The sequence below is a fragment of the Heteronotia binoei genome, chromosome 17 (genome assembly GCF_032191835.1).
Source record: "Heteronotia binoei isolate CCM8104 ecotype False Entrance Well chromosome 17, APGP_CSIRO_Hbin_v1, whole genome shotgun sequence".
In the NCBI taxonomy this organism is placed as follows: Eukaryota; Metazoa; Chordata; class Lepidosauria; order Squamata; family Gekkonidae; genus Heteronotia; species Heteronotia binoei.
The window spans coordinates 39,533,320-39,545,861 of NC_083239.1; the positions used below are offsets into that span (position 1 = coordinate 39,533,320).

The following is a 12,542-nucleotide window of genomic DNA, read 5'->3' on the forward strand; positions in this document are numbered from 1 at the left end:
GAAGCTTGTACTCCACACCAGGGTTCCAGAGAAGGCCTAAGCGTGCCCAATCAGGGGAAGGATTGAAACATAAGTAGCCAATCAACATCTAGGCTCATACTGTACCCTGATAGGCCCTTAGGCCTCTGTAAATAGCCAATCCATGTACATAGTTAAGGTCCAATCAGAAGGGAGCAAGAATTGTATAAAGGAGCGGGAGGTTTGAATAGAGCTCAGTCTGTGTTTCTGTTCCTGAAGTAAAGCTTGCTGAAATCACTCTCCAACTCTGGTTTCTTACTGCGCCAACCCCAGTACTTTACACTGGCGATGAGGATGGGATGCCAGTAAGAACCAGCAACAGAACCAGGATCACGGAAAGGTGGCTAAATCCAAGCCATCTGGGTCCGCACCTCCGCTCTGCGCACACCCCAGCTCGCAAGCCGCCCAGACACGCTGCCAAGAATGGAGGCTCCAGCCAACCTCCTACAGCCCTTTAGCATCGATCGCCCCGAGCTGTGGGACTGGTGGGTCAAAGGCTTCCAGTCATACCTGACCTTCCAGAAGATTACAGAGACTACCATGCAGAGAGCTCTGCTTATCAGTACGTGTGGCACAGAGACCGTGGACTTAGCCAGGGCTCTTCTCCAACCCAGGAAGCTCTCAGAGACGCCGGTGGACGACATCATCAGCGCTCTGGAGAAGTATTTCCAGCCCCAGCCAACCAAGCTCACCCGGCACTGGGACTTCCGACAAAGGACACAGAAGGCAGGCGAAACCACGATGGCGTTCTTGACAAGCCTGCGCCGGGTGGCAAGCCGATGCAGTTTCGCAGACCTCAACGAAGCCCTTCTCGACCAGTTTGTATGGGGCTTGAGGGACGAAAAACTAGTACAGAAACTCCTGTCCCTCTCCGAGTGCGACCTAACAAAGGCAATCGATGTGGCCACCAGCTGGGAGAAGGGCAGATCAGCAGAGCCACGGCTGACAAGACAGGCTGCAGCACACCAGATCAGCCCTGAACCACCTACAGAGGACTCAGACGAGGACAAAGCTCTACAAACCGGCTATCGTTCAGCAGGGAGGAAGACCACCCACGTCCCACAGGGCATGAGACACAAGACACTACCTGCATGTGCAAGTTGCGGGGGCCAGCACGAGCGGAAGACCTGCCGATTCCGGAATGCCACCTGTCGACTCTGCAACAAGGAAGGCCACATCGCCTGCACCTGCAGATCCAAATCCCGAGCACGCGTCCCGCAAAGATCTGCGCACTCCGAAGGCCAGCCAGACTTCGAGACCGACGCTCTCCACGCCCACCCATAACCGGTACAGTACCTACCCTCGCCAGTCAGGCCCTCCAAAATCCGGGTCAATGTAGGGATCGGGGGGGTGCCCTGCCAAATGGAGGTGGACTCTGGGTCAGCATCATCTATTATAGCGGCAGAGACATTTTTTAAAATTCCCACCAGGCTGAGGCCTCGTCTCAGGAACCCGGGGTTTACCTTAGTGGACTTCCAGAAGAATAAGGTGCCTATCTTGGGAGTGGGCCCGGTCCCAGTCCAATACAAGGGGTTCAAGGGCCAGCTACAAGTGCTAGTGGTCAAGAATCACCCTACAAACCTTTTGGGTCTCGACTGGTTCAAGCCCCTGGGAATAGAGATCAGGGGGGTCAATAAGACTGTCGGAGTGGACTTTAACAAGGTTTGCGAAGAGTTCCCGGCCGTTTTCGATGGCACCTTGGGCTGCTACACGGGTCCCCCGGTTACACTACACCTCGACCCCACAGTGCGGCCTATTAGGCTTAAAGCGCGGTGAGTTCCATTCGCGCTCAAGCCTAAAATTGAGGAGGAACTGGATAAACTGATTGCACAGGGAATACTAGAGCCTGTCACCCACGCAACCTGGGAAACTCCCATCGTGACTCCATTCAAGCCCAGTGGGGAGGTGCGGATTTGTGCAGACTATAAGTGCACCCTCAACAAGGCTCTTCAGGCCCACGCATACCCTGTGCCCATCGTCAGTCACGTTTTAGCCACCCTAGCCGGCGCAAAAATTTTTGGCAAGTTGGACTTGGCCCAAGCTTACCAACAGCTGCCGGTGGATGAGGCCACGGCCAACGCCCAAACAACTGTGACCCACCGGGGGGCCTTTAGAGTAAAGCGGTTGCAATTTGGCGTGAGTGTGGCTCCGGGGTTGTTCCAGGAACTCATGGACTCTCTTTTAAAAGGACTTCCTGGAGTCACTCCATTCTTCGATGATGTGCTGATCACGGCAGCCTCGCCTGAAGAATTCGCCGCCCGCCTTAGAGGAGTCCTACAACGTTTTGAAACAGCCGGCCTCAAGGTCAAACGGGAGAAGTGCCTCCTGGGCGTGGATCGGGTGGAATTCCTGGGGTTCTCCATCGATGCCCAGGGGGTCCACCCCTCCGACGCCAAGCTGCGTGCCATCAGAGATGCTCCAGCGCCCACCAACAGGCAAGAACTCCAGGCCTTCCTCGGCCTCCTAAACTTTTATCATGCTTTTCTCCCCCACAAGGCAGCGGTGGCCGAACCCCTGCACCAACTTCTAGACAAGAACCGACCCTGGGCATGGGGCCGCCAGCACGCTAAAGCCTTCCAGGATATCAAGGGCCTCCTGATGTCCAACTCCGTCCTTGCCCATTTCGACGAGACCCTGCCCTTGGTCCTTGCATGCGACGCATCCCCTTATGGCGTGGGGGCCACCGACTCCTTGATGGGACCGAAGTCCCTATCGCGTACTACTCGCGGACCCTCTCGTCGGCGGAGCGGAACTACGCCCAAATCGACAAAGAAGGGTTGGCAGTTGTGGCCGGCGTCAAAAAATTTCATGATTACATCTACGGCCGGCCCTTTACCCTCTATACGGACCACAAACCCCTCTTGGGCCTCTTTGCATCAGACCGGCAGACCCCTCAGGTGTTGTCCCCACGGGTCCTCCGTTGGTCCATTTTTCTAGCCGGCTACACTTACACCCTAGTGCATCGCCCGGGCAAGGCAATGGGCCATGCTGACGCCCTGAGCCGCTTGCCCTTACCTGATGTGGATCCCGATCCAGCCCCGGCTCATCAGATCCTACTGATGGACATGCTTCCGGACAGGCCATTGCTCGCCCGCGACGTTGCTGCCCGCTCCGCTCGTGATCAAGTCCTCTCCCGTGTCTTGGATTGGGTGGGGAGGGGGTGGCCCAAGGTCTTGACTGGGCCGGAATTTACTCCATTTGCAGCCCGGAAAGACGAACTATCCACCCATAAAGGCTGCCTACTATGGGGCAACAGAGTCGTCATCCCCAAACCCTTGCAAGACCAAGTGCTTAGAGCCCTGCACGAGGCACACTCGGGCATAGTCCGCATGAAGGCTCTCGCATGAAGTCCGCATGAAGGCTCTCTGGTGGCCCGGCCTCGATGCAGAAATTGAGGCTTGGGTTAAAAGGTGCCCGACATGCCAGGTGTCAAGGCCTGACCCCCCCACGTGGCCCAGTGCAACCATGGGAATCCACCAAAACCCCCTGGTCAAGACTGCATATGGACTTTGCTGGCCCCTTCCATGGGCGGACTCTACTCATACTAGTGGATACATACTCCAAGTGGTTGGAGGTGGTCCAGGTGCCCTCGCCATCATCGCAGGCGACCATCACAGCTCTGAGGGCCATCTTTGCAACCCACGGATTGCCGGAGACCATCGTCACCGACAACGGCACAGCATTCACGTCCGCAGTGTTCCAGGACTTCTTAGCCAGGAACCTCATCAGGCACATTCGCTCTGCCCCGTTTCATCCAGCCACCAACCGCCAGGCAGAGCGGATGGTGCACACGGCAAAGGAGGCCTTGAACCGTCTGGGCCCCTCAGACTGGCCAAAAGACTTGGCGTGTTTCCTAATGGCCTACCGGACCACACCCACCACCTCCACAGGTCGCAGTCCAACCGAACTCCTCATGGGCCGCCGCATCACCACCCTGCTGGACAAGCTGCACCCTGACCGAGCCCCAGACAGGCGACCGGCGCCGGAACACCTTAAAGCCCCCAGAGGGTTCTACCCAGGTGAGACAGTGTGGGCACGGAACTATGCCACCACTGGCCCCGCCTGGCTCCCTGGAAAGGTGGACCATGTCACCGGACCGGTCTCCTATGCAGTGACCTTGGAGGGTGGACATCTCCTGAGGCGACACATCGACCAACTCCGTGGTCGCCTGCCTGCCAGGGAGCCAAGGTCAGAGGCTCCAGATCCGGACAACGTAAGTCCCCGTGAGCCTGACACAGAACAGGGTTCCGTGGAGCCCACTTCGGCCCAGCAGGAGGAGACCCCCGACCGTGCAGCTGAACCCAGGTCTCCCGGGGCCGCCGTCCCAGATGTCTCCAGCTCTGCAGCCGCGGAACCACCAACCGAGTCGGAACGCCCAGTCCCCTCGGAGCTCCGACGCTCGACACGAGACCGCCGCCCTCCGGCATATCTCCAGGACTATGTCACCTGATAGCTGGAACTATGGGGGGAGGGGTGTTGTGTCCTAGGTTCAAATGGAGAACTGTTACGTTTGGAGGGAACTGTTACTTTTGGAGGGAAGCTGAACAAGCCAAGCTTGTACTCCACACCAGGGTTCCAGAGAAGGCCTAAGCGTGCCCAATCAGGGGAAGGATTGAAACATAAGTAGCTAATCAACATCTAGGCTCATACTGTACCCTGATAGGCCCTTAGGCCTCTGTAAATAGCCAATCCATGTACATAGTTAAGGTCCAATCAGAAGGGGGCAAGAATTGTATAAAGGAGCGGGAGGTTTGAATAGAGCTCAGTCTGTGTTTGTGTTCCTGAAGTAAAGCTTGCTGAAATCACTCTCCGACTCTGGTTTCTTACTGCGCCAACCCCAGTACTTTACAGGATCCAAATCTCAACAGCCCTGCTCCAATCACAGGGCCCCTGTTGGTTTGAAAGACCCAATAACATGCTAGCATGGGAACCCAGTGTTGTATATCAGGGGTGGCCAACGGTAGATCTCTAGATGTTTTTTGCCTACAACTCCCATCAGCCCCAGCCATTGGCCATGCTGAATGAGGCTGATGGGAGTTGTAGGCAAAAACATCTGGAGAGCTACCATTGGCCACCCCTGTTGTCTATAGTTGGCCCAGCAGGCCGCATTTGCCAGTTCAGTTAGTGCAGCCAGCCACCATGCTGTACTCAATAAAGAGCTTGTTATCACAACTACATCGCCTCTTCAATACCTAAGAACCCACTATATTTTACTATCTTTAAACTTTTCCATTTCCATTGTTTGCACAAAATACACCCCTCCACATACAAGAGAGTTGCTGCTATTTAGTTATGCCTTTCATGACATATTTAGGATCTCACAAACCCCACTGTTTTCTTTCTAGACATCAGCCAAGCAGCTTCCAGTCAGAAACCGTTCAGTAGCCCAAGCCCAGGAGCTAGCCCCCCTCCCCACATCCAATAAAACGGGTGAAACTGAATATTTCCTCACATTTCTTCACTTTCTTCCCTTAAAAAATTGCTAGAGCTCCTTTCTTCCCTTTGGCTCACATCCTGCTCTGGCAGTCGAGTTGGTTATGCCAGTTATTTCCAAATGACGTTCTTTAAGTAAGAGGGCCAAAGCTCATTTCCTTTAGTCTCTGATCTGTTTACTTGGTTACAACCCTTGGCCTGGAAGGGAATATTTGTAGTCACCTTCATTGATTCTCTCCAGGCCTAGAATCCTGTAGAGACCCCAGAAATATATATATATTTTCACCCACTGACAGGTTCTTATGTGGCGGTGATGGAAAGCACTTTCTAGTCACAGCTGACTGCCGGAGATGTTGTGGGGTTTTCAAGAGAAGAGATGTTCAAAGGTGGTTTGCCATTGCTTGCTTCCTTGTCACAACCCTGGACTTCCTTTATGGCAGGGGTGGGGAACCTTTTATGCCAAGGGCCATTTGGATATTTATAACATCATTCGCGGGCCATACAAAATTATCAACTTAAAAAACAGTGCTCTGCTGAGGGAGAACGATTCAGGCCGGCAAAATTAATGCAAATAATAGTTTTTCTATTTGAAGGCAGATGGGGAGAGCCTAATTCAGCACACACACACAACGACCCACCACGCTAGGCAAATGCCTAGGTCCAGGCATATTAGCCCACATCCCCTAATATTAGCATATTAGGTCACATTAGCATCAGGTGTGATGTCAGTCTGTTGCTACCATCTGGGATAATCACTTGCAAATTGAACTAGTAGTAGCTGGCTCCCACCCCCCAACCCTGCCACCCCTCCCTCCCTCCCTTCAGCTGCTCCCAGCAGACATAAGAACATAAGAGAAGCCATGTTGGATCAGGCCAACGGCCCATCAAGTCCAACACTCTGTGTCACACAGTGGCAAAAAATTTTATATACACACATACACTGTGGCTAATAGCCACTGATGGACCTGTGCTCCATATTTTTATCTAAACCCCTCTTGAAGGTGGCTATACTTGTGGCCGCCACCACCTCCTGTGGCAGTGAATTCCACATGTTAATCACCCTTTGGGTGAAGAAGTACTTCCTTTTATCCGTTTTAACCTTTCTGCTCAGCAATTTCATCGAATGCCCACGAGTTCTTGTATTGTGAGAAAGGGAGAAAAGTACTTCTTTCTCTACTTTCTCCATCCCATGCATTATCTTGTAAACCTCTATCATGTCACCCCGCAGTCGACGTTTCTCCAAGCTAAAGAGTCCCAAGCGTTTCAACCTTTCTTCATAGGGAAAGTGCTCCAGCCCTTTAATCATTCTAGTTGCCCTTCTCTGGACTTTCTCCAATGCTATAATATCCTTTTTGAGGTGCGGCGACCAGAACTGCACACAGTACTCCAAATGAGACCGCACCATCGATTTATACAGGGGCATTATGATACTGGCTGATTTGTTTTCAATCCCCTTCCTAATAATTCCCAGCATGGCGTTGGCCTTTTTTATTGCAGATGCACACTGTCTTGACATTTTCAGTGAGTTATCTACTACGACCCCAAGATCTCTCTCTTGGTCAGTCTCTGCCAGATCACACCCCATCAACTTGTATTTGTAGCTGGGATTCTTGGCCCCAATGTGCATTACTTTGCACTTGGCCACATTGAACCGCATCTGCCACGTTGACGCCCACTCACCCAGCCTCAACAGATCCCTTTGGAGTTCCTCACAATCCTCTCTGGTTCTCACCACCCTGAACAATTTAGTGTCATCCGCAAACTTGGCCACTTCACTGCTCACTCCCAACTCTAAATCATTTATGAACAAATTAAAGAGCATGGGACCCAGTACCGAGCCCTGCGGCACCCCACTGCTTACAGACTTTTAAAGGCACCCACATATCCCACCAGCAATCTTTCACAATGCCCATGAGAGAGGGGGGCTCAGCCCAGCAAGCCCCGAGGCCCAGACCAAGTGATCTCAAGGGCTATAAACGGCCCTCGGGTCTGATGTTCCCCACCCCTGTTTTATGGTCTCCCACCCAAGTACTAACCAGAATCAACCCTGCTTAGCTTCCAGGATAACATTGCCAGATCCCCTCGTCATCATGGTGGGGGGATTTGGGGGTTGTTCTGGGGGCCGACAGGACATTGCGCACGACGTCCCCAACACGATGATGTCACCCAGAAATCATGTCGGCAACATCCGCTCTAGTTTTGGGGTAAAACTCTATGGAAATTACATCACCAAGTTGGGGTGGGGTTTCCCCCAACTAGTCAGCAGCAGATTGAAGCCCCCAAAAGCAGGGGGAAACCCCACTGGGACCTGGGGGCTGGCAACCCAACTCCGAGATCTGATGATATCATGACAGCCTGGGCTTCTTATGCAGCAATTATTTCCCGCTGAAATAAAGTGAGTTCAGCCAGCTCTGAATCAACCAAGAACACTTTATTGCAAGAAGAAACGGTCATAAAGGAACACAAGTAAAACAGCAAGTATATACAATCTGGCCATGGTTAACCACATCCTCCTAGCAGGCAAAAGTTACTCCCAGGCCTGGTGCATGGGGTTCTACCGCCCAAGGCCCACCCCTCACCTCCCAGGAAAAAGCCATCGTGCGCAGGCAAAGAGCAGGAAGAAGAAGAAGACGATGATGACTGCAGATTTATACCCCGCCCTTCAGAGACTCAGAGTGGCTTACAATCTCCTATATCTTCTCCCTCCACAACAGACACCCTGTGAGCTGAGAGGGACTGAGAGGGCTCTCCCAGCAGCTGCCCTTTCAATGACAACCCCTGCGATAGCTATGGCTGACCCAAGGCCATTCCAGCAGCTGTAAATGGAGGAGTGGGTGATCAAACCTGGTTCTCCCAGATAAGAGTCCACACGCTTAACCACTACACCAAACTGGCTCTCAGGAGAGATTGATTAAGAAACCACGGAATTTCTGTAACCCATGGTCACTTCTGGGTACAGTCTCCTACCCCCAGATAATTCTAGGAATTGACAAAAACTCTATGATATTATTATAGAGTTTCCATCAATTCCTAGAACTACGCACTGCCACTTCCAGATTGGACACAGAACAGACATTCCAGCATGGAGGCCAACAGTGACCTTTTTTCTTGCCACTCAAAGCCCAAGCAGACAATGGAAAAGGTCAGTGAGGAGATTCCCTCTATAGCAAGGGAACTCAAAGTCCTACAGACAGTACAGAGCTGCTTCTGTGTGAAATTATGAATAAACACATTGAATGGTCTTGCACAGCGCTTTTTTCGTAGCAGGAACTCCTTGGCATATTAGGTCACACCCTGTGGTGTACCCAATCCTCCTGGAGCTTACAGTAGGCCCTGTACTAAGAGCCCTGTAAGCTCTTGGAAGATTGGCTACACCCGGGGTGTGTGGCCTAATATGAAAATAAGTTCTAGCTACAAAAAAAAAGCCCTAGTTTTGCAGGAAAGGTGGGAACCAAGATCAGCAACATTTATAAGTTATGAGAGTCCAGGTGCACTGAGGATTTGGTCTTAGTTTGGGTCGTACTTTGGCTTTCCTCCTCAACGAAGGCGTTCTCAAATACCGAGAGGATGGAGTGTTTCAGCCTTTCCCTGAAATCGTGCCTCATGAAGACATACAGGATGGGATTCAGGCAGCTGTTGATGAAGGTCAGGCTGGTAGCCAAAAGAACACCAATAAAGATTGTCGATTGCATTGCGGGATCCTTGTAGACGTGAAGCTGCAGGAAAGAGAAAACATGATAGGGGAGCCAGCAGATGAAAAAGGCCACAATCACTGCAGTGATGACCTTGAAGGGCTTGCTAGACCGGGCCAAGCGGTCCCTCCTCAGCCTCAGAACAATCACCCCATAGCAAATAAGGATGACTTGAAAGGGGATCGCAAATCCAAAGATGAAACGGCTGATAATCACGGCATGGTGGGTGACTTTTGCCTGTTTCTCATCAGGGCTATAGTTGTTAGAACAGTGGATCCCATCCTCCGTCAGCATAGTGTTCCTGAAATGGATGGTCGGCGAACTCAACATGAGGGCCAGAATCCAGACCCCGAGAGCCACGAAGGAAGCACATTTGGGGTTCCGGTGATTCTGAGCCCACACAGGACATAATACAGAAATACAGCGGTCTATGCTGCTCACCATGAGGAGGTAGACGCTGGCATAAAGGTTGACAAAGGCCAAGCTGCTGTTGAACTTGCACATGGCCTCCCCAAAGGGCCAGTGAAAGTTCAGGGCTAGATAGACAATGTTCAAGGGCAGGAAGAAGGTGAAGGTGAAGTCAGCAATGGCCAAGTTGAGGAACCAGATGGCATTGACCGTCTTCTTCATACGGAAGCTGATGATGAAAATGACCAGCCCATTTCCGATGACCCCCAGAATGAAGACAATGCTATAGATTACCATAGAGAGGATGATAAGCCTTTTCTTCAAAGTTTGTTCAAAGAGATAGTTTTCATCATTATTACGCAAGACATAAGAGATGGCCGTGTCAACACTGGAATCTGGGTGAGCAACCTCAGTTGGGGTAAGTTGAGTTGTGTTGTCCATGGCCTTTTGGGGGAGACTCTTCGTCTTGCTTCTGTCTTCTCCTGGATGGAAAAAGAAGAACATAAGTACTGCGTTGTGGGATCATATCATTGTCCATCTATCTGAGCAATCATTTTCCAACAGCTATCAACCTGTGGAGCTTCACAAGCAAAGACCTGTAGAGGACAGCTTTTGCCCTGGAATTTGTGCTCCAGCATCTGGCTGCCAGAAGGTTGAACCACAGAGTTTTGGTGGGATGCCAGAATGTCACTGGCAACCCTCTGATGTTACTTCCACTCATGTCAGAATTGACATCAGCATGTTAGTATGCTGATGATCGCTCCTCTCACCCCCCCCCCCCCGTGTTCTCCCATGGCTCAGATGACCAGCAGCAGAAAGGACCCACTGAAGGTTGTAGATTCCCCACCCCAGCAGGAATATGGAAAGCCTACGGGCCAACCTGGCTCTGCCCTGTTGGAAGTGCTTGATGCGATGTCCCTGGGTCTCAGACCTCCAGAAGCAAGTGACCACAGAGTGTGCAAGCAGATAGGCAAACACTAAGCAACTTCTTATTTACTTTCTGCTGTTAACAGTGTCCTTTTGAAGTTCAGATGAACATTCCTTAGAGAAAAGCAACTTCCTTTTGTCTTCTCTGTCTCTGTCTCTCTCTGCCTGTCTCTCACTGTCCCCCTCCCTCTCTCTCTCTCCGCCTTTCCCTTTCCATGCGCACAGGATGGGAATCCAGGGTGCTCCTCTCTGTATCCACTCCCATCTACTAGCTAGGTAACCTAGGAATCCTATATCTCTTCAACTGTCTAACATGTATTAAAGTAGTTATTATTTTGTTTCAATGTGAAACATGGCTCTGTGTAACTTTATAACATTGTAAGCACATGGTCAGGTCTAAGACAAGCACTGCTGCATTAAAGCCTTGTGCACTTTGCTAACAAAAGAAGGATCTGGACCACCAGAACCAGTACCCTTCCCAGCAGGTTATGGGCCCAGCCTATTACACCTGCTCAGAACTGAATCAGAAGCTGAACTCAAACAACTTGATGATGTTACACACTATCAAGGCATACAGATACAAAAAAGTGGGTCACAAAGCCTCTGAAAGTGGGGCTTAGACCAGCCCTCCCTAATTGCCTCCCTTGCCTTTTCCATTGCTCTTTTTTTATTTTGGAAGCCAAGATCTGACCTTGAAAACAATGTCTTCCCTGCCATACATTAGTTGGTATTTTTTTTTATTCCCTGCTTATACATGTTGAGCAAGGAAAATGTGTCCTGATGGTGGCTAGAGGGAGTTGCTTAGAAGTTTAGGGGAAGGGATTGAAGTAGGGTTGCCAGCCTCCAGGTGGGACCTGGAGATTTCCAACTGATCTCCAGCATTAAGTTCTCCTTTCAGAGTGATCCAGATATGATAGCCTTTCTGGACATGCTGGTTTTTCAGTTTGAGAACAACGCAATAGCCATCAGAAACCATAAGAAACCTGCGGCTAAGAATAACTATTTACATTTTTTTCTTCGTTTAACCCACCCTATTTATGGAACAATTTGCAATATGGGCAGTTTCTATGGATAAAAAAAAATTGTACTCAGGAGAAAGATTTTTTCAAGGCAAGTAACCATTTGACTACACAGTTTAGGGAGAGAGGATACCCAGAACAAGTGATTAGACAAGCTAGATCGAGGGCAGCTCAAAAGAACAGGTCCGAGATATTAAACGGCAGCAGGGCAGATGGGAAGGAGAACAGATTGTCATGCTCCTTTCAATACAGCCCACGGGCATTAGAAATCAAGTAAATTATTCTGCGACACTGGAATATTGTAGCAGACATCTCAGGCTGTGCCCTCCCCCCAATAGTAGGTTTCTGGAGATCCTGAAATATATGAGCTATTTTAATTAAAACTGACTTACCGGGAGAAAGTGTTCCTTCACGTTTGCCTGTTGGACATTTCTGGTGCGGGGGGTGCAAAGCTTGTGGATATGCGTTAACCTTTACATCATATAATGACCCTAGGTCCAATGTAAAGATTGATCTGACTTCATTTACTAACTGCAACTCTAAAAATGTGATTTATGCCTTGATATGTGGAGATTCTAAAATATATGTGGGTTGTTCAAGGAGAACTATAAAGACACGTGTCTTAGAACATATTTCCTATGTTCGTCACCAGGTTCCGGGCGCTTTTTCAACATTTTATAGAGACTAATCATGATATCGAGTCCTTAAGGTTTTTTGTAATTCAGAAGTTGGAGAGATCTGAGTGTAAAGGAGGTGATCCATACAGGATTTTATTGGGAAAAGAGGCTCGATGGATTCATCGCCTCAACTCAATGGAAACCTTTGGCTTGAATCAATCTAATAATTTGTCATGCTATATCTAAGTGTTTACTGGAGTACATGTTGCAAAATAGTTTACTGAGTTTTATAGTCATGGTCATGTTGCGATTATGCGCAACGGCTGTGGTAGAAGTTATATTGCTTGTGTGCGAGTGCAATTCATGCCGTCTCTTGAAAAGAATGTCTAAAGAAATGGACAAGTAAAAGTGATACTTGAAGAGGTATT

The 12,542-nt window shown here is 50.2% G+C and overlaps 1 protein-coding gene across 1 annotated transcript; it reads right to left on the reverse strand.

Annotated features, from left to right (window-relative positions):
• Window positions 1-8,918: 8,918 nt before the first annotated feature.
• Window positions 8,919-9,992, reverse strand: LOC132585821 (chemerin-like receptor 1). The gene has a single exon (XM_060257700.1). The coding sequence runs from the start codon at window positions 9,990-9,992 to the stop codon at window positions 8,919-8,921; it is 1,074 nt and encodes a 357-aa protein (XP_060113683.1).
• Between the last annotated feature and the right edge of the window lie 2,550 nt (window positions 9,993-12,542).

What these genes read in the sequence shown, in the direction of transcription:
- LOC132585821 (XM_060257700.1), bottom strand. Translation starts at nt 9,992, where the DNA reads ATGGACAACACAACTCAACTTACCCCAACTGAGGTTGCTCACCCAGAT.